This window comes from Lepisma saccharinum, chromosome 2 (assembly GCF_977018435.1).
Source record: "Lepisma saccharinum chromosome 2, izLepSacc3.1, whole genome shotgun sequence".
Taxonomy (NCBI): Eukaryota; Metazoa; Arthropoda; class Insecta; order Zygentoma; family Lepismatidae; genus Lepisma; species Lepisma saccharinum.
Window position 1 is genome coordinate 2134156 of NC_139230.1, and position 22711 is coordinate 2156866.

At 37.4% G+C, this 22711-nt stretch overlaps 2 protein-coding genes across 2 annotated transcripts in view; one reads left to right on the forward strand and one right to left on the reverse strand.

The window, feature by feature from the left end:
* The first annotated feature begins 5562 nt into the window (after nt 1-5562).
* Nucleotides 5563-5973, forward strand: LOC145984334 (histone-lysine N-methyltransferase SETMAR-like). The gene has a single exon (XM_083117985.1). The coding sequence runs from the start codon at nt 5563-5565 to the stop codon at nt 5971-5973; it is 411 nt and encodes a 136-aa protein (XP_082974111.1).
* Nucleotides 5974-7825: 1852 nt separating this feature from the next.
* LOC145983858 (dynamin-1-like protein) overlaps nt 7826-22711 on the reverse strand; it is a 78539-nt gene continuing 63653 nt past the window's right edge. The window contains 5 exon segments of the mRNA XM_083116916.1: nt 7826-9053; nt 10385-10596; nt 14557-14877; nt 16111-16125; nt 19645-19789. Coding sequence (XP_082973042.1) covers nt 8997-9053; nt 10385-10596; nt 14557-14877; nt 16111-16125; nt 19645-19789 — 750 coding nt within the window. The 3' untranslated portion in view covers nt 7826-8996.

Genomic DNA, 22711 nt, shown 5'->3' on the forward strand with positions numbered 1-22711 from the left:
GGTTATGCTACTCATTCGTAGCTCTCCAATTTCCTCACAATGGTGGCCACCGGTCCCATACACAGGCAGAAATCAAGACACTCGAACCTGCATGCGTCCCATACCCGGAGCCCAAATCTTGCACCTTAGACTGTACAGCTACGGTGCGGGATTTCATTTGTGAAATAGTAAAATATATTTATGTACAAGACTAGAGACTCATTGCATTTTGTATTCTTATTGCCATCAACAGAAAATTGGCCAATTTGGTAAACAAATCTTAGTGGAATAGTAGTCAAAAAGTTTGTCAGTGTTAAGTTCACTTTATCCAGAGATAGGCTAATCTGGACTGGACCTTCAGTTCAAAGTGGGATCCCTTGACTGGAATAGTAGTAATAGCTGTAGTAGTCAAAAGAAAATGAAATACAAGCCACAACTCGTGCATTAAATTTTGTGGATTTTGACTTCACTGACTGATACTTGTGACATGTAACAAAACTGGGACATCAAAACTTTGCAATACACAAAAAAATTCTGTTTAGACCCCAAACAATTAATTCAAAATAAATAGTTTCAAATGCACACTAGTAAATTAAACATAAAGTAAACTTTTATAACAATTCATTCCTGTTACTAACTGTAGAGTCACTCTAGGGAATATGCCCATCGGGGTTAAATGCCCACCCCCTCGTATCTCGTGCAACATTAATGTTATGGCAACTCTCAGACTCTTGTTTGAAAGCGTCCTCCGTGGCGAGACGAGGCAGCAGGTTTGGAGCTTGTGTGAAGAATCTGAAGCCATCCAGGGTTAATTTTATGAGGTAAGAAGACAATTTTTGAGGTACTAATTTTTTGGACGTTGCTGTATTAACAGTGTGCAATAATATTCCCAAGAGAGAAAGAAACTGAATTATATTTGGTGTAAAGATTAAGAGTTGGGGAAACATATCTGCAGTGAAACTGCCGCATGGTGCTCAGAGTTGCCAACCCAGTGATTCAATTTTCTGCTTGTAGCTGTGGAGTGATATGCCCACAGAAATTAAGTACAATATGCCCATGCCCATGGGAATTATTATAAGAAAGGACCACAATGTGACTGGATCCAGTGTATTCGTTGTAGTATTTTGATGCATGAAATATGTACCAAATTCACGTTCACGTGTCCAAAGTGCAATGCAATTTCTCACAAACGTAAACAGTAAAAGAGGCTATGGTAAATTCAAAATAAATGTTGTTAGAAGTGTTATGCATGTCTGTACAAATTATGTTCTGTTTACGAAACAAACGTTAATAATCTTCCAGTTAATGCTGTATATTATTTTCCTTTAAATATGTCTTGTCAAGTATTACAACAATTGTTTCTTGTATTGGGCATTTTACCCCTAATGGGTGGGCATTATACCCTGAAGATGGAGTAATTTGCCCAAATTGACATTCATCTGTTTATTTTTCTACAGTAATAAAACGTATAGGTAACAATAACAAAACATGTAGCTTTCATTTGACATCCTTTTCATTGCGACACTCCTTCATTTCGCGAAGCTACAAACTGCCAAAAAAAAGTTGGGTGTATTCCCCCGAGTGACTAAGAATAAATATATGGCAACAATAAATATAAATAATATGGACATAAAATTGCACGAGAAGGAAAATGGTTACGTTCTATGGACATGCATTTTTGACTTTTGGTAGCATGAAATGTAAGGTTGTAGACTGTAATGCTTATTTCATAGGTCTTAAAAAGATGTGAAATATATTTTTCTCACATATTCTTTCACAAAACAGTGTGAAATAAAATGAATGGCTCGGGTGTAAAACATGGTGACATTTTGGTCATTTTTGAGTTACAAAGTAAAATGTGCCATCCTTCAATTTTCAAGTGAAATTGCCATTATATAATTTTCATTGGACTCAGTGAGGCCTTCTGAAATTGGTAAACGCAACACAAAAACACAACGCTGCACCAGGGCAGCGTGACCCCCCTTAGCTTTGACCCTTCCTACAGAATACTATATGGCGACGAATACATTGAAACTTAACACAGTTGATACCACATCATTTGGCTTTACATTGATATATGTTTGAAGTTATTTCGTATTTAAGAAGTAACTTGGCCAAAAGTAAGGTAATGCAAAAGGATCACTTTACCCCAGGTTCAGGGCAAAGTGATCCCTTTTCAAATTGTTATTATCAAATACGATTTTAAGTATAGAATTAATTAATTTTATTAATAAAAAGTAAATGTATTAAAAGTAACTAACTTACAAACACGTTGAAGAAAACGGGTGTCATTCAGAGAAGAAAATATGAAACAGGTTCATATGAAGAAAATAAAAACAAAGAAAAAATTGTTTTAACGAAATACAAGTTGGTAATTTAAATGTGTACTTAGCTTAATTTTCAAGGCAAAAGTCACAAGTATAAGCACTATCATCTTCCTCCACACCAGCACATTTTTCGTGTGTCCATTGTTTGCATCCATTGCACTTGATCCATCCTTCCTTTTCAGGGATCACTTTGCCCCACACCAGTGTTGAAATCAGCGGCCATTCTCACCATCAAAGAACACTCCGAGAACAGAAGTATTCATATGTGTATAGTGTTCATATTTTGCCCTCTCACAACAAGCTTCAACCAGCAGATTCGGTCAATAACGCAATTAACAATACACGATATTGTAAACTGCTTACCTTAGTTCATACGTGCCCAAAAAAAAAAATTATCGCCACTTGTTGTTCACAGTCCACGTTCTGCAGCACTCATCGGCTACAGCATACTCAAGATGGCTGCTCTGCAGTTGACATGTTTCCTGCTTGGTAGCAGCAATGTAAAGTGCATTTTCTTCGAGGGATTCCTTTGATCCAGGGGATCGCTATGCCCCGGTCTCCCCTATAGCTTCTAATAACCTTTTTTCTTAAGGAACTCAGAAATGACCAAAATGTCACCATGTTTTACACCAAGCCCTTCAAACAAAAACAAAGTTTTAACTCTTTATTTGCCAACCAAGATTTTTCAGAGTCTGCATTTTCCTACAGGTTATGTAAATTCCTAGACTATTGAGGAATCTGCAGCAAAATGCAGAATGAAACTTCTGTACTGTTAGCAGGAAAGCATAAAGTTGCAGAAAATTTTAAAATGTTTACTTCTACTGTATTTCACACAGGTAAAGCTTACGAATGGGAATTTTTATTTTGTGTGTACATTTTATTGAGAAAGTTAAGTATCCAACTATGAACTGAAACAGCCATAAATTCAAATTACATATAATTATATATATATATATATATATATATAATGGATAAAAGCAAGGAGGGCCAAAAGGGCTAAGTAAAAATCAAAGAAGGTGAAAGGAAACACTCACCGGACAGTAGAAAAATTCAAAATTTCCGCTAACTTTGTAGCATCATCAGTGTGAGGAGAAAGAGACTGAACCGGAAGTTGGGGCCTTGCAGAGTTGCCAGGTCCCCATCGAAGAAGAAGTGGTGCGTAGAACAAAAAAAAACACTGTTTCGTCACCAGGCTCATCGGAAACTGTGAGTGGACGGGATGGGTCGGGAGGGATGAGGTATGTTGGGAGGGTGGGATGAGCTGGGTTAAGGTAGGGATGTTACTGGTTGGCCTTGTTCAGGCCAGGTGGAGTGGTTGCACTCATGGCCGATATATAGGGCCTCTCTCATCTTTTGCGAACAGAGGTGTTGGCTCGTTGGGGTAGGAGATGGATGATTGCTACCCGGAAGCAGTCATTGAAAGGGATGTTGTGGTGGTTGGTGTGGACGGCGACAGTGAAGTCCAGGTTGTGGGTGGAGGAGCGGTGGTTATTGATGCAGAGGTTGAGGGCAGTAGATGTTTCCCCCAGGTAAAAATCATCACAGATGTTGCAGGTGAGGATGTAGATTAGGTTTGAGGCATGGCAGGTCCCCTTGGGATGGAGGGTAAATTTGCCAGTGGCCGTGTGTATCTGGAGGGTGTGAGAGGTAATGAGGATGGGGCAGGTCTTGCACCTGGGGCGGTTGCATTTATGGACAGGGGGGTGTTGCGATACATGGGTTTCACATTTACTGTGCATGCATGACCAACGAACCGAGGTGACATGCTTCAGTAAGAAAGGTTTCATTTGTTTCTGAAGGTCCATTTCCGATTGAAATTGATGTAAATATTGTGTACATAGACGTTCATACTTTCATGTATTATTTTTTTTCTCTCTCTTTTATCTTTGTCATTTATTCACAGTGTATTATGTTCAACATAATTGGGAAATGTATCCTGTGCTGAACAAAGCTCTCTAATGGTTAACATTTGTAAACCTGCCATAACCTACTAAGCTAACACAGCAGCATCTGGCTTTGTAACAATTTCAACAAATTCTGTATGGAAGATTGCAACAGGCTTGGCTTACTAAATGTTCCAGTTTTGCAGTCCTTCATCTTTTAACAAATTCCCAAGAGATATTTTCAGTGTTGAGAAAAAAGGAAATAATCAGCGAGATAATGTTACATTTTTCATGGGAATGTTGAAAATTCAGATATGTGAACAGACAAGTCTATCCTTTGTTTTCATAAATTTCATTGTGAAATTTATTTCTAGTAATGCATTTTAAAGTACACTGTGCCTAGGCAAATTTGCACAAAAATACATACTTTCCTAACCCCCTCCTTTACTGTCATATTCCCCTCACAAAAGCCCTGAGCATGCCAGTGACCCTAGTTTATGGTAGTGCCTAAGAAAGCAATGCTAGATAGTTCTATCACTTGATTTTCAGTACTCCACCTTTATTCTTTGAACATTTGACACCCAGCAGGGTGTTTTCCATTGTATCTACGAGGGTAATCCCAAAAGTAAGGCCTCCTATTTTCTTTTAAATACAAAGAATCTTTTTATTTGGCAGTTGGCAACACTGTTGTGTTGGTTGCTTCTCCCACTCCCAAACAAGCTCGCGTGCACCTCGCTGGGATGCTCAGTCTTGGCTTGGCAGCCTTTTATAATGAAGCTCCCGCTCTGCTATAGTGCCAAGTGCGAAGTTCGCGCAGTTATTCGGTTTTTGAACGCAAAAGGCATTAAACCGATTGAAATTCATCGGCAATTGATGGAAGTGTATAGCGAGTCATGCATGGTTGTCAAAAATGTTTGCAAGTGGTGTAAGGAGTTTGCAGCTGGTCATACTGAAATTCACGACAAAGAAAGATGCGGGAGACAGTCAATTTCCGACAAGACAGTCGCGAAGGTTGAGCAAACCATGCGTGAAAATAGGCGGATCACTCTGGATGATCTCTGTACATTCCCGAGGTTTCCCAAAGCACCACTCATAGGATTTTGACAGAAAAGTTGCAATATCGGAAGGTGTGCGCATGATGGGTCCTGCGAATGCTCACTGAAGAACACAAACGGCAACGAGTTGACTCTTCCCGCAAATTTCTTTGCTGCCATGCAGACAAAAAGGACAATTTTTTGGATTTGATTGTCACGGGTAACGAAACCTGGGTGTTACACTTCACACCTGAGACCAAACAACAATCACGTGAGTGGCGGCATTCCTCTTTGCCCAAGCTGTGAAAATTCAAACAAACACAGTCTGCCGGTAAAGTCATGGCAACTGTGTTTTGGGATCGAAAGGGTGTATTGTCGGTCAACTTCATGGCTTCTGGGATCACAATAAATGCTGAGACACTGAAAAAACTCAGATGGGCGATTCAGAACTGGAGAAGAGGAATGTTGAGCAAGGTCGTAAGCATTTTCCACGACAACGGTTGTCCCCACGTTGCCCTCCTGCAACAGTTTGGATGGGACATCATCACCCACCCACCCTATAGTCTGGACTTGCCACCCAGTGACTACCACCTGTTTCCAAAGTTGAAAGAACATTTGGTCGGAACGCGCTTCAGCAACGACGATGAGGTGAAGGATGAGATTCGACACTTCCTCAATGATATGGCAGCGAGCTTGTATGACATGGGCATACAAAAACTGCTACAGCGCTTACACATTTGCATCGACTGAAATGGCGATTATGTATAAAAATAGATAAATGTTCAAGCTTTAAAATGATGTAAACATTATTGACAATAAATGTTTCTTTGTATTTAAAAAAAATTGGAGACCTTACTTACCCTCTTACCTCAATAGATGGCTTTTTTTTGCAAGGAATTTGAAATTCTGTACAGCTCTAAAAAAATAATTTATATTGGGAAAGTAAGAAAAGTAGAGCTTTATAAATTATTATTCATTATGTTCAGAATAAGTCAGCATATAAGATCTTTCTCTTAAAAAAATCATGCATCAATTTAGTAATTAGAAGAATAAAGTTAAAAGAAAGCAATTTTTCATGAAATCTGAAATTTAACCCTAGAAAGCTAACTTGTCTGGCAGTTTACACATGCGGTGCCCTTTTCTTGTCTCACCCCATTCCACTTAGCTCTTCTGCTCCCCACCCTGTCTTATCTTCATTTGCGTCAGAGAGACTGACTGGGAAGTATTGGTGTTCTTTTACAAGTATTCCTTCAGTGTATTTTTAATTTTGCGTCGTCTGGCAGACAAAATGTTAGTCTCTATGTACACCAAATCTTCTACGAAAACTTAACGAGATTTTGCTAACATCCAGAATTTGGAAATGCCAACAACTAATGCAGTTGCTCAACAACAAGGAAGGAAGATTTGTGCATTCTGCTCTTCAAGAAGAGGATAACCAGATTCTTCTGCTGCCGTTGCTCCACAGCTGTGTGTGGTGAACACCAGTCGATGTGTTGTTTTGAGTGCACTCAAGACTTATAAAAATGAAATTTTGCATTCCTGCATGCTATTCATGTCTTTTGTAAGTAAATACTAACTTTCGTAGTAAATAAACTATGTTTTGCAAAATTTAGGCTGAGTTTTAATTTTGAAGAAATCGGTAGTCCAGCAGACAAATGGTTAGCTTTAACATTTGGCACAGGACACATTAGCTTTCTAAGGTTAACCACACCTCCTTACGACAACCCTTTGACCTCAGGATTGAAAATGCTTCCAAAATATTGACTAGTGTATGCTTCATTTCTCGTATGAAGAATTGCACACTTTTTCTGAGGGGGGAAAATTGAATGCAAGGAAACATGCCTCACACAGGATAAAATGCACAATTTCTCAAATTATTTAGCTCTGATATTAATAATGATATAGTTATTATTGATACTTCATTGTGTTCAGTACAAATCAGGCTCCAAGGGCATGCTCATAAGAAAGAATGTAGGCATTAGTAATTAGAAGTGAGTTCTTTTAAAATCTATTTTTTCCTACAGACATTGCTGAAAATTCAAGATCGGAAACAGTTCCAAAATACTGTCTGGTATATGCTTCTCTCTTGTATAAATAATTACACATTTGTTATTTTTACTTTAAGAAAAATATTAAATGTAAGAGAACACACAGCAAAACAATGCGTATTTTCAAAAAAAATATTTATCTCATACTAATGATGATAGAATTATACCTCATAGTTAATTTAATTTAGTGTAAATTAGACTATAAGAGCATGCTCATGGAAGGCACACAAGTTTTAGTAATTAGTAGAAGAAAGAAGTTAAATAATAATAATAAATAATAATGAATTTGAACAAAACATGTATTGTTGATGTAGCTACTGATGGATTTGAAAATGAAACTAGATTGACAAATCACATAAAACTGTCCTGATTGTTAGCTGCATGTACTTCAACCACTAAAGAAATACAGTTTTTCCCTTCTTTGAGAGAACATAATTGTTACTATGTCTGTCTGAAGAAAACATATAATTGAAATAAATTAGTACATAATTTCATGGAAATTCTATCAACTATGAGAACAATATACTATGTAAATAAGATGAACTACTGAGAAGTGTTTTACTATGAATCCACTTTATTTATAATTGAATATAAAATTCACTGAAAGAACATAAAATAAATATGCAATGAAAGGCATTGTGACCAAACTAAAGTCCTGGGATTATTATTTCATTGCACGTTTACTACTTTGCAATTTTTTCAGCTTTCACAAAACAAAATTTTAAAGTGTTCAAATATATATAACTGAATGATACTAAAATTTTAATCTCTATTCACATGTGCCGCAGGATCAACATAATTTATGTGCAAGAAAAACAGCATTGTGCAACACCAATAAAAAAACCTAAGCATAACTGATGTACATCTTCCCTGGTTCTTATCAATATAACAAAACAAAATTCAGACAGTTGAAAGTCAAGTAGTCTTTCCACATGTATACCACTGAGTCATATTATTATTTTTAAAGACATTATATTCAGGTTCATGAGGCAAAAAGTAAGTAAAGTAGGAAAAAGTAGGGCACGCATGAAAATATACTTCTCCTTTAAAATTTTGAAGTTATGTTTTCTTAAGGTGTGTTTCAAAAATTTTTCTTTTTCATATGTTGTTAGAATACAAAACTTCTAATTCCAAGGTACAAAAAAATACTATTTTCTCCCCCCAGTAATTTGAATAATTTAGATTTTATGATTTCAGAAAATACCGGCACTACTCAGTGCTTGGCTTTTGCTCCCCCTCCCCACATCATGGAACGTGTAACCATAATCATTTTTATCTAAAGTGTGTATGCAGCATACAAAGAATACAAAAATGATGGTTTCTCAGTTTAAAGTGATTAATGAATATCTTTATGGTATCAAAGCATAAAAAATTATGAAAATTTTGAAGGAAAAAGAAATTGATCATCATCATATTGACTCAAAAAATATGCAAATGAACTGAAAAGTAGGAAAAGTACATTGAAAATGGCCCTTGTTTTTATTCACATGTGCCAAACAACAGTAGTAACAGATTTCTGTGAAATGTAAGAGCCTCAATGCAAAACAACATTTACATATTTCTACTTCATGAAATTTCTTTAAATAGTAAGTTACTTCTAGTTTATGAAAGAGGAATTTAACAGGATGAAACACACAAGTCTACTAAATAGCATTTTCATTTAACAGTGCATCACTCTGCTATCTATCAAGCAAATACATCTTCCTAAACTTTTCTGAACTAACTTCACCACATGTGTGTCTCCCTGATTTCACTAATGATGTGGCTTGCTCGTTGAAGAGCCTGCAAAGAAAATAAGAAAACAACAATTATTATAAGAGGTATCCCATCAAAAATACCTTTCTAATGTTTTCACAAGCAAAATGAATCACATTCAGTTCCACAATTGAGAGGGGCAAGGCAACTGACCTATGTCTAGAAGAATCCAAAGACTAAAAGAGTCCACTGTGGCATGGCTGGTAACCACACAGGTTAACAGTGGAAGCAAAAAAGGAGGGCATTCATGACATCTCAGTTATGGAGCAATGGCATGATATACCAGATCCAGGTTCAATCTTTCGTCAAGCTGCTTTTTGCTAAATTTTCTCCACTAAAGTAACTGTTCTGCAAGTTCCCTATGACCATATCCATTTCAAAAAGCCCTTGGCTAAACTAAGGAAACTGTTGAAGAACCAGAACGGAATGGAGTCTCCTGGGCTTTTTCAAACAAATATTACATAATACTATACTAGCTGCCATGCTTTGCCATTCCACATTAAGACAAATTTTAGGTGATCAATCAATTTACTGGGAGCTAATGTCACTTTGAACCAATACTCCTATTGATTCTCACTGGTATCAAAAGCGATGCTTCAAAATTATAGTAACTAAAAGTTGTTCAAAATATTAATTAATATTAGTGTGTAAGTATTGCATTCCAATTATGAGTATAAATTTATCAGAGTTTTGCTTGAAAATATTCAAGAATTACATCAGAATATCAAATTATCTGTTATGTAATCACAAAATACAGATTTTTCATGAACTATTGGTGCAAAATAAATAGAAACTTTGAATTTTGAATCATTTCCAGGATTATGCCATTCCTAAAGTTGCTTCTCATGTGATGCATCCATGAAAATCATCTACTTGCAAACAACATGAAACTAGTTTAGAAAATAAACATAATTTAAAAACAAAGCAATAAAGGCAATGTGCACAGCATGATGGTACCTATAACTGATTGTAAAATGCAATTAAAATTAGAAAGAATGTCTGTAATTGAATTTATTTTTGCCAGAAGAATAGGTCTCCCCTGGATGCCATGTGAAAACATTCCATAAACAAAATGTTGCAACATACACTCTTGCCAACTTTTACCTACTGCATTCCAAAAGTCAGTAAAATTACTGGTTTCATCAAGTTCACAAGACCAGTTCTTTTTGTTGAAATTGTGCATTTTGTTATGACTTACGGAAAAAGTCTCTTGTAGGGAAAAGTACCTCACAGCTTTCAAAAACATAAAAAATTAACATTACAGTGTGTACTCTCATTTTTGAGCATGTCCTGATAATAAATGCATGTCTACTACATAGCATTGCTCACAATGAATAAAATAAAACACATATACTTACCTTCAACATGTCTGCAGCTTCTCTTCGCCTCTGTGCAATGTGTTCAGATTCATTTAATAACTCCTCTGCTTGGTCAGACTTATAAAGATGAGTTACTAGTTCAGACTGCAAATTGTCTTTTACAAAGTTGACCAAGAAGTGCATTATTGCTTTAGGGACACTATCTTGAATTGATTTACGCACAATGTAGAAATATGACTTAATCAGTCGTTCTGAAATAACAAAAATAGTGTTTCTTGTTATCTATTGATGAAGGAATTAATTGCACTACACTATACGTGAAACAAATTAACAAATTAGAATGGTAAGGGAATACCACGAAAGATCAGATGAAATCTGATTATTTTGTAATCTACAATTTTCAAGTATTTTATTTTGTACTTTTCTTGTTTAGCATTGTTTTCTGTAACTTTTGACCAACTACAAGTGAGGATAAGTGCTGATTAGATGAAATTGATGAAAGGATACTCACAAAGAAAAGCTTGTGCCCATGCAAAAATTCAATGGTAAATTGGTGGCAAAATCAGGAGTTCAATGTTAAAATTTTAAATATATTTGGCCACCGATGAAATCTAATTTTCAAGTAATACCATATTTACTCATGTATAATGTACATTTTTTTCCAAATTTTTGACCCCAAAAACTGTGGTTATGCATGGAATAATTCAGACAGCCAACATGAAACCACACATGTTTTCACTGTCACTGCATATAACAAGTATGTATTAACAGGTGCAAATACAAATTGCCAGGTTGGATTTCTTTAGTAACAATAATTTATAAAAAAAAAACACTATAAAAGTGAAATGGCCATTTCCCACGATTTTTCACTTTGTCATGGAACATTTTCAGACACCAAGAAAAGCAGAATTCAAGCTGCACCTCTCATCCCATCACACTTCCTGAATGCTGCAAATCCATAACATAATTTTGATCTTGCTTTCTTCTACTACAGAAAAAATAAGGTGGTTACAGAAATGAAAGCTTTGGGATGCTTAAACACATTGGAAGGAGAGGGGGAGTTGGTGTGGCTTGGTGACTCATTTAATAATTATGATGCCATTTGTTCTTGATTGGCATAGCAACAGCTTTATGACCTATGAATAAGAAAGCAATTTCTTGAACGTGAATTGTACTGCACATTGCACACTCCTCACAAAAAGTTTAGAATATTCTTACATTAGGCACAAGTAGTTCCAAATATTGTTGTATTGGGCTATAGGTGATAGGCATAGTGGCATATGTCAGCGAACATCCACCAGACCAAACCATGTGTTGTTTCATTCCATGTCTATCCCTATTGTCTAATATAACAATATTCCAAACTTTTTGTGAGGAGCATATACGAGATATAATTGTTTGTTGCTTTTTCCCATCAAAAACCAGGGTGCACATTATACATGCGTAAATACGGTAATGTGAATTTGCATTTTTCTTACTTCATATTCCTTTTCTCCCTTTTTGGACTGATTTGATTTTGTTCATTTTATGCCACTTTTCTGCCCCTTTGGGTTAATACCAAAATTTATGCTAATTGCAATGATGAGGATGAATACAGGAACACCCATGCTCAGGTCAAACCTACTTGTGTGGACTTGAGCTTATGTTCAGTCTTATCTCAAGAACCCTTCATTTGCAAGTATGTGTTGTACCAAGTTAAGAAAAGGTTGAAAAAGGGAGATAGTTCAAGTTACCTACATAAAAAAGAAGGTAATTTTAATGTTATGAAGTTTTATTTTAAGTCCTTATATTACTTTACATTTTCTGGCATTTGTAATAATAAATATTTGGCCAATTAAATGGTAAGTAAATAGGTTTATGTAGTTATTTTAGACTTTTAACAACTATATCTTACTTAGTCACACATACAGGGTGATTCAGAATTCCTATTACACATTTCTAGGGGTTGTAGAGGGGACTTAGTAGATCAAGTTTTGATAAAAAAAACATGTCCGGAAACATACCATTTTGGTACTACACAGATGACAAGATCACATAATTTCACATCTCCCACTTCACAGTAGGCAACCCACATTGACGGAGCTCAACGTCTTCAGTCACCTGATGTCATGTGTGCTGCTTCCAATGTCCTCTGTTTACAATCTGGTGTGCTTTGACCTTCACGTCAGTTGCTATTCAGTCGTAGCAGAAGACAGTACAGTATGGTTGAATACACATTTGCCGAGAACACCAACATGTTGTTAATTTACGGCGAAGCTGGACGTAATGGTAGAGCTGCACAACGTCTTATGCAGAGAGTACCCCAAAGGGTACAGGCAATGAGTCCAGCAAATTTTGTACCACGTGTCAATTACTGTGCATGGTTTCTACACCACTGTGTGGAAGTTCTCGAGTTTCCTCGGCTTGTTCTTTTTATAGATGAAGCGCATTTCACCAGGGAAGGTGTTTTCAACAGTCTGAACAGGCACATCTGGGATGACGAAAATCTTCGTGCCATACATTCTCATGGATTTCAGCAACGGTTTGGCATCAATGTATGGGCTGGTATCATCGATGGTCATCTGATTGGGCTGTACCTTCTTCCAGGCTGCCTAATGGGTCCGAGGTACTTGACCTTCCTGCAAGAAGTATTGGCGCAGTTCTTGGATGATGTGCCACATTCGCCAGCACATGAGGTTCCAACATGATGGCGCACCAGCACACTTTTTCCATGACATCCGACAACATCTCAATCAAACATACAGGAAAAGGTCGTAGTGAACCAACTCCTTGGCCACCACGATCGCCGGATCTAACTCCTCTTGACTTTTTTATATGGGGCCACATGAAGAGTCTTGTTTATGAGACTCCTGTAGTGTCTGAGGAAGACCTGGTTTCACGGGTTCTGGCTGCAGCAGACACCAGGTATTTTTGAGCGTGTGTATGCAAACATCCTTTGAAGGTACACTGTTTTTAATGAACTTCAGGGTCGCCACATCGAGTAGCTCTTGTAGTGATGCAGGTAAAGCGGGAGATGTGAAATTATGCGATCTTGTCATCTGTGTAGTACCAAAACTGTACATTTCTGGACATATGCAGACATTTATATAAATATTGCAAAACGAGCACTAACCTATGTTATAAGAGTACGGTTTTAATTTTAGTAGCTTAGTGGCTGTATGTGCTGATGATTTTGACACGCCCATCTCCCGTGAAACACGGCGTAGAGGTTTGTTTGGAGAACATTCTAACGCTGCACCAATTTCATCGAGTTTTGCTTCAGTTACAATCCGTCGTTTTTGCTTAGGTGTTTAAAAATTTAACGATCCAGTTTCTCATAATTTAAGGACAAGATGTCTAACCATATCTCTATGTGGAGGTGAAACGCCTGGGAATTTCTGTACAAATTGCCTACACACGTCTCGACACGAGTCTGTTTTCATGTAAGTGTCATACATAAAAATTCTTTGTTCTAACGTGAACCTTGCGGCTGTCATTCCAATCGTCTCACTGACACATCACACATACACACTGCAATAACACAAACAAGTAACGGCAAGTAACCAAGAATAACACTCTTGCGCACAGTACAAAATTAACACGCTCTTGGTTTACATCTGCTCACCACTATATTCACAGCTCTGTCTTCATCTAGTCGCGAAGGAACAAAAAACTCAAGCTCTGAGATTTTGGATTGCAAGGAAGCTCGCAAACACCATTGACTTTTAACGGTTTCGTCAGCAGCGTAATCTTGATACAGTGTTGCACATTCGAATTCTCCAAACGATCCCCATCGACACAAAACTCTTTCAAGGATATAAACTTAAGCAGGACGTTACTGGTCAAAACTATGATTAAAATGTTTTATTATCTGTGGCTCTTAACATCGTTTCTAAAGCGTGTTTATTTGTGTACATAAGGCCAGAACTTGGATGAATTACAGAAGAACTTTGCATGTTGTAACACAGGTTAGTGCTCGTTTTGCAATATTTATATAAATGTCTGCATATGTCCATAAAAATAAGCGGGCATTACAGGCCGCAAATGTCGGCATCTCCATTAGCGCCGCCCGCCACACTTCTCGCGATCTATCGGCTGAAGATCGAAATGAACGCATGGTACTAAGTCCTCTCTACAACCCCTAGAAGTGTGTAATAGGAATTCTGAATCACCCTGTATACACCTTATAGAATTTCAATGTAGCATGTAAATAAAGTGAGTGAAATACTAACCTATAACATCACAGTCCCTCTGTTCTTTCTCAGACAATTTTCTACTGGTTTGCATTGGAACTTCCGGTAAGAGATTTACTGGTTTCTGTGGGCTCAAAGTGGATTTGGATTCCATCTGATGCACAGGAGTGGTTATTGGTGAATTCTCTGCGGAGGGATCCTTGCTATCCACGCGTCCACTTGGAAGAAGTTTATCTAGCCAACTACTTGCATTTATGGTTTGCTCATGATGTCGAAGTGCATGATTCTGTCAAAACATAATTGTCTTTGGTGTGAAATATGTAACAAAAATTGTAGGTTGAGCCAATACCAATGTTGATACTTTGAAATTTGACACTGAATGTCCCTATTGATTAATATTAATGTGTAAGCATTCCACTGCATTGTATGCATCAATTAACAAGAATTTTGTTTCAAAATATTCAAAAATTACACCAGAATATTAAAATAGCTGTTATTTGATCACAAAACCAATTTTTCCGAACAAATTAAACTATCTAGGTTTCACATTATTGTCTGGTTAATTAGTCTCTGCAAGTGTTGCATGTAGCACTTTTGCAGATCCCATGAAATACACAAACTCTGGAAAAGTATCAGCCAGCATTGCTGAATAATTTGCAACTGATAATTTCAGATATTGGTACATCAGTCTTGGTATCAGTTGAGCCCTAAAAAATAGCCATTACTTTGGTATCTCATCATAAGTGCTGACATCAACAGTCAGAAAACTTCTCTAACATATTAACAGAGGAAACTTGCACACAACAATGTTGGAATGTTTCCACCACTCGTACATTCCTGCATTAACAGGCCTCCAAACGGGTTCCCACATAGCTAAATAGTAAGCACCAAGGGTAGACAAAACTTAATTCAAGTACCAGCACCTTTTCCCGAGAAGCCAGCTTTTAATTTTTTTTATTTTATTTTTATTTTGCAAATACGAACTAAGAAAGCTATGAATGATAAAGCTACATATTTTGAAATGTGATTGTAAAACATTTAATTTATTACTTAATATAAGATTGGATTAAAAGTAACTAATTCTTGCACTAAAGAAGGCTCCACCAGTAACAGCAATACATTCTAATATATGACTGACTCTACCATATCCCTGCAGATTTTAAAATTCGGCTATACTGATCGCAAGCCCAACTGGTGGCTGGCCTAGTTTTTGCCACATAGCTCCAACTGTCCACCAATCATCCTCGGGGATGTGTACCTTGATGAGTGTCAACAACCTCAGTTGTTTCATCCCACCAGGATCATTTGGTGTCTTGCGACTCGAAAATGCCCGATATCAGTCGAAGAGAATTCAACTGATCGTTGATTTGTTGTTTCCCAGCCGCCAGTTGGAATTGCGAGTGGTATAGCAACAGTGCAAATATTTACAATGGCATGCTTATTATTTTTGTTTAATGATACACATGATACATAAAATACACAAACATGAAAAAAAATAATTACTGTACTCATTAAAAAAAAAAAACCTACTAACTACAAACTCCATGGCGCAACAGCCCTCAAAGAGCTAGGGCATGCCAGTGCAGCTTTTACATTGGGTGACGGGTGGTCAGCGCATCAGGTCCCATCGCTGCTGTTTTTTTTTCTCTCCTGGCTTTCATGACTGTAGCCATTAATTCTGTTCAAGCAGCTCCCCAATTGTCTGTCTAAGGTGTCATGTTTTGGGCTCAGGCTCTGGGACAGTGCAGGTTCGAGTCTCCTGGGGGAATCATAACAAATTTTCTCCTGGGATTTTGGCTTGTGTATGGGACTGGTGGCCCACCATCATGAGGAACTTGGGAAGCTACGAATGAATAGCGTAACCCGGTCATGGAAACCTACAACAACATCCTGGGGTTCATTGTGCTGACCACATGACACCCCTTAACTGGTTGGATTATCTCCCACATCGGATGAGCTCCCAGGTGGAACAAACCCAGATGCAAGACCTGCCCCATACTTATCACCTCCCCCACCCTCCTGATCTCCACAGCGGCAGGTGAGTTCACCCTTCACCCTAAAGGCACCTGCCACTCATCCAATCCGATTTACACCCTCATCTGCCAAATCTGGGGCAAATTCTACTTAGGCGAAACATCCACCTCCTTGAACCTAAGGATCAATAACCACCGTTCTTCCACCCAAAACTCCGATTTCACAGTTGCCATCCACACCAACAGCCATAACACCACCTTCAATAACTGATTCAGTGTTGCCATCATCCATTTTTTACCTCCCACTCTGACACATCTTTCTGCAGGTGATGGGAAAGGGCCTATATAGCAGGCTTGCATGCCACTATACCCCCGAACCCAACCTAACCAAGCAGTAACCCTTTCATCTTCTCCCCGAAACTACCCACCCACCTTACAGTAAACACTGGTTAAAGTACTTTTTGTTCTCTATCAACTGTTTCTGGCAACACTGATCGTAGAGACGCTACAGTCAGTATTCTGTGCATCTACTCCATGTGACTCCAATCTATCTATCTTCTACTTTGAAAATGCGACATATATCGCGAAATATAGAATTATTTCTCTTCGTGTGGTAAGTGTTTACTGTCTCCTTCATCATTTGTATTTATCCGCTCTTCTGGCACCTTTTTTGATCCTATTCCTGTGTTTATATATATATATATATATATATATATATATATATATATATATATATATATATATAAGGGATAGAACGAGAAAGTGTGCCAGAAGGGCAGATAAACAAAAATGGCGTACGAGACAGTAAACACTTACATGTCTCCTACACCATTTTTGTATGTGTGTGTGTGTATGCATATATAATTAGCGAAAATTTTAAATTTTTCTACTGCCCGGTGAGTGTTTCCTTTTACCTTCTTTGATTTTTATTTAGCCCTTTTGGCCCTCCTTGCTTTTATCCTTTATATATATATGGGGAAGTGGTAGGTGGCATGATCACCACCATGCTTGGGCAGCTCCCTTGCTCTTTTGGCCCAAATACGCATTTTAATGACATTTAGATGTGCACTAAATTTGGCTGCTCTCAGAAAATCTTGCCGCACTCCTCATTTATTCACTCATTTTTCCTGTCCCCATTACTTTACAACATACGAGTCACGCAATATGCATATAGAAAACATTCTCTGCCTCACGTAGAAGAATCATTTATCCCAACCATGGCCCTCCCCTTTCCCCACAGAATTGATTTGACACAAATATTTTCCTGTCAGTTATTAAAATATCACCCTATCTGCTAATAGAAAATAATGATCGCTTTAGCTTGTGAGTTTTCAGCTTCATTCTGATAACCAAATGATGTAGCATTCGTGAAAAAAACTTCAGATTAAAAATAATCGAACTAAATCCAATCATATTTCCTTAGGAATCTAAACGAAGAAAAAGTGCAGTTGTTATCCGGTATGGCAAATCATTAACTTTTTCCATTTTCAACGTTTCAAACAAGAAGAAAGGAAAAGTTTTTTTCAAACAAGGCCCCCACCCCCTATTTTTTTCATTCCCGTCAACTAGGAAGGATTCAGTAAATGTGTGAGCAAAGAAGCAAATGGTGATCGAGTCTCATTGTCAATTTTCCACTTGCGTTTTTGTGGAGGGGAAGGGCGAACGAAGACACCTCAGTCACACACATTGTGTCCAAACTCTAGGGAACGTAGCATTTAGAGAGAATCGGTTTGGCAACAGCACGCTTGTCTGAACATGCAGCAGAAGGATCGGCCCATTTCATCTTCATGGGGAATGCAAGAAATGCAGTTTTCCCTTCCTGTCTCTCAAGGAGGTATGACAAATGCACGTTGTACCCTGCCTCCCCCCCCTTCCACTGACCATGCCTCTTCGCTCCCTCCTCTCGCACGAAATCCTAACATCTGGAAGTTCAAGGTCGCATGGTGAATGAAACAGCTGCCAAAGCAAGAAGACGTCGCGTAGTCAACAGAACAGGTTTCTGCCAAATTTTAAGACATCGTTATGGCTCGGAAAACACAAAGTGAGAAACGGGAGCTACAGCAAACATAAAATCGAGGTGAATGTCCTATTATTTCTCATGGCCTGTTGCCGGGGCCTGACTGGATGAACATATTAAGTGGGAAAACGTATAATGCGGGAATGTAAAATCGGAGTTTCACTATATATCCAAAAATAACATTATTAATCCTTATAAAAGTAATTGTCAAAATGTAGATCAAGATTAATTTATTGTCTCTATGCCGGTGTTTTAACATGATTTTTCACGAAAGATAATATAACACCATTACTCTTGTTTCCATGAAATGAAAAACTCAATATGCTCACCAAGGTAAAAAAAAAAAAGGTAAAGTGCTCCCCTGTGCTTAGCATCACACCATGAAGGCGCTAAGGGGTCGTGGGGGTAACGTTGATCCGGTCACAAGTGATGTGATCAGCATCATGCCCCTGACCGCCTTTACCCCCCAGGGTTTCCCCCAGGTACCCATGTCATTCGACGCTGGGTGGGCGCCGGGGCCGCTTCCAACTCCAACGTTAGAAAAGTTCCCGGATTTGAACCGGCCGGGGATCGAACCCGGGACCTTTAGTATGGTAGTCAGACGCATTACCGACTGAGCTACCATGGCCAGTAATATGCTGACCAAGGCAGAAATTTTATTTCATTTAACGTAACATTTCAACCTTCTAGCAAGGTCTTCTTCAGACTCTCTGTACCAAGTACAAAATTATTTTAGTTTATGTTTTAAAATAAAATGAATTTCTGCCTTCTTCATCATATTGAGTTTTCCATGTATAAATAAATAGTCTACACTTACATATGTACTTGCACCTTAATGCTTTGGTGATTTACATTTTATATTAATTTTTATCTGAAATGGCATATTGGTTCTTGATGTGTTTCAGGAATTCTACTCTTGAGTTACCCATTTTCTATTTTATAAATTTTTAAGAGTTTTTCGAGCCCTACAATAATTTAGAAATTGAAGCACATGATCACATGTTAAAATTGAACCCCAAAGGCAAAACTTACAAGGAAATAACAGTTTCAGCCCTCTACATACCGGTGTTGTCTTGAGACTTCTCTGTCTCCCTCTAAAGTATTCGATGTTGCAGGGGTGGTTGCTGGAACACCAATTCCCCCTCTTGTGGGGCCCTTTTCCTTGTTTCTCCATTTCATCTTCAACAGACTTCAACAGGGAAGAGACTAGAGCTGCATCCTTATGGAAATCTGGATGCTTTGTATTTATATATGCCAATTCAATGGCTACTATATTTTCAACCTGAAAATAAATCCAGTGTAAGTTTACTTTCACTGAAACACAAAATTTAATGATTTTCATGGATACTTTCTCAACATTATGTTCAATATTATAAGTCAGGAAATAATAAATAGTGTGAGAGAAAAATTCTATCACTCCTTTATATCAAATTGATTTCCATGTGAAAGTTTTGAATCCTCAATCAAGTCAAATTACTTAGGTCAATTGCTCTGTTTGTGAAAAAAAATATTTTCCAAGAGAACTAAATATAAAATATTTATTTCTCCTTACTTATATTAAACTATATTGGTGTGATATCAGCATGACTGGATTTTAATTTCATCTTGCATTTCCTCATTTTTCACCAGTTGTAATGTAATGGGTCACTACGTCAGATCGATCAGGACCTCCAGGTCATGGTTATTTGATTTCGATGAAATTTGCACGAAGGTTCAATCATGTCTGGAAGGCTAGTATTCCAAATATTAGGTTTCCCAAAATACAGTTCTAGAGTTATAGCCTGTGGAAGAAGGTAGTGCGCAACAGAAAATGTGATCCAAATGCCAGAAATGAGCCTCAGAGCTAACTTCAGGGCTCAATAACTTTGGAACTATTGATCACAGCCTAGTGATATTTACACACCAAACAATCCTCTCACCAAGTAACACGTGTATTGCATCAAAATACCCTCAGCTTGTTTACGTTAGCAAATAAAATACCCTAAAATATGCCTTAAAAAGCCTTACGTGGCAAAAAACGCATATTTTGTGTGCCTGCTGTTACAAACTGTAATCCAACCAGGAGGGTGGCATTACTTTTTCTAGTAACCCTGGTGTGAACTCAGTATGCACACGTTATGTCTTCTCCATATATATCACCCAATCCATATTATATGTGGTTGAATATGCAAGAAATTGAAAAATCACCAGAAAATCGTGGATTTTTGAAATGGTGTAGCACAAAAGGGACAAGAGATATCCAAAGCAAGTTGCATACACTACGTAATTAAACCTTCCTCTAATGTATGTTAAAATTTCAACTTGTTATTGCAAGGCCCTAGTGCACAGTAAAGGTAGACCCTTAAATGCTCAGCACGTTTTCAGTGAGAAGTTTAAAATTGTGCAAGGTTTTAAATGAAGCTTTATATCTCTGTAACTACGAATGCCATAGTTACAAATTATAGCTTGTTTCTTTCAGTACAGTCTCGGCTACATGCCTATTGTTGAAAAGATCCAATTTGCACTAACCAAATAGAAGAAGAAGAAGACCAAAGTTAATAATCTTATTTTTCTTTACAAAATTTCAATTTCGTCGGGCCCCCACGTAGGCACCTATGGTCGAATAAACTTAATTTTCATTTATCAAGTAGAAGAAGATGAAAGTTAAATAAAACTATATTTTTTATGAAATTTAAATTTCATCAGGCCCCCACGTAGGCAACACCGGAACTTTATGGTTTAAAATGGAACCTGCATATTGCCGGATATATGTGTCATTCTCGTGGTAAGAACTGCGGACTTGCTTCTGATACTTTCGGAGAAAAAAATATAATTTTTAATGTATAACCAGTAATTTTTTTTTCGGGGCACCCACTCCCCCCCCCCCCCCCAAATATATTCAGAATCAAATTGAACTTTACTAAATACTTTCGTTATACGAAAGAAAACGAGATAACGAGTTTTAACTCTAGGATTCATAGTTTTTGAGATAACAATTTTTGGTATTTTGAATTTCCCGTTAAAAAACACGGCATATATATTAGAAAATATTTTTCTACGAAAGTGTCATCAGTAAGTGCACAAGTCTTGCTACGAGAATGAAATACATATTAGGCAATATGAAGGAACTGTTTTGAACCCTCACGTCCCTGGCGATGCCTACGTGGGGGCCCGACGAAATTGAAATTTTGTAAAGAAAAAATAAGATTATTAACTTTGGTCTTCTTCTTCTTCTATTTGGTTAGTGCAAATTGGATCTTTTCAACAATAGGCATGTAGCCGAGACTGTACTGAAAGAAACAAGCTATAATTTGTAACTATGGCATTCGTAGTTACAGAGATATAAAGCTTCATTTAAAACCTTGCACAATTTTAAACTTCTCACTGAAAACGTGCTGAGCATTTAAGGGTCTACCTTTACTGTGCACTAGGGCCTTGCAATAACAAGTTGAAATTTTAACATACATTAGAGGAAGGTTTAATTACGTAGTGTATGCAACTTGGTTTGGATATCTCTTGTCCCTTTTGTGCTACACCATTTCAAAAATCCACGATTTTCTGGTGATTTTTCAATTTCTTGCATATTCAACCACATATAATATGGATTGGGTGATATATATGGAGAAGACATAACGTGTGCATACTGAGTTCACACCAGGGTTACTAGAAAAAGTAATGCCACCCTCCTGGTTGGATTACAGTTGTAACAGCAGGCACACAAAATATGCGTTTTTTGCCACGTAAGGCTTTTTAAGGCATATTTTAGGGTATTTTATTTGCTAACGTAAACAAGCTGAGGGTATTTTGATGCAATACATGTGTTACTTGGTGAGAGGATTGTTTGGTGTGTAAATATCACTAGGCTGTGATCAATAGTTCCAAAGTTATTGAGCCCTGAAGTTAGCTCTGAGGCTCATTTCTCGTATTTGGATCACTTTTCTGTTCCTTTCCTTCTTCCACAGGCTTGAACCTTTAGTTCCAGAACCTAACTTGACTGAAGTTAAAGATGCTATTAAAAGGCTAAAGAATAACAAAGCACCTGGCATTGATTTAATACCAGCTGAGTTAATTAAATATGGTGGAAATTCATAAATTAATTTGTTTAATATGGAATAAAGAAGAAATCCCTCAACAGTGGAAAGAATCCATAATTGTTCCTGTGTTTAAAAAAGGTGATAAAATGAACTGCAATAATTACCGTGGAATTTCTACTCTCAACAACATA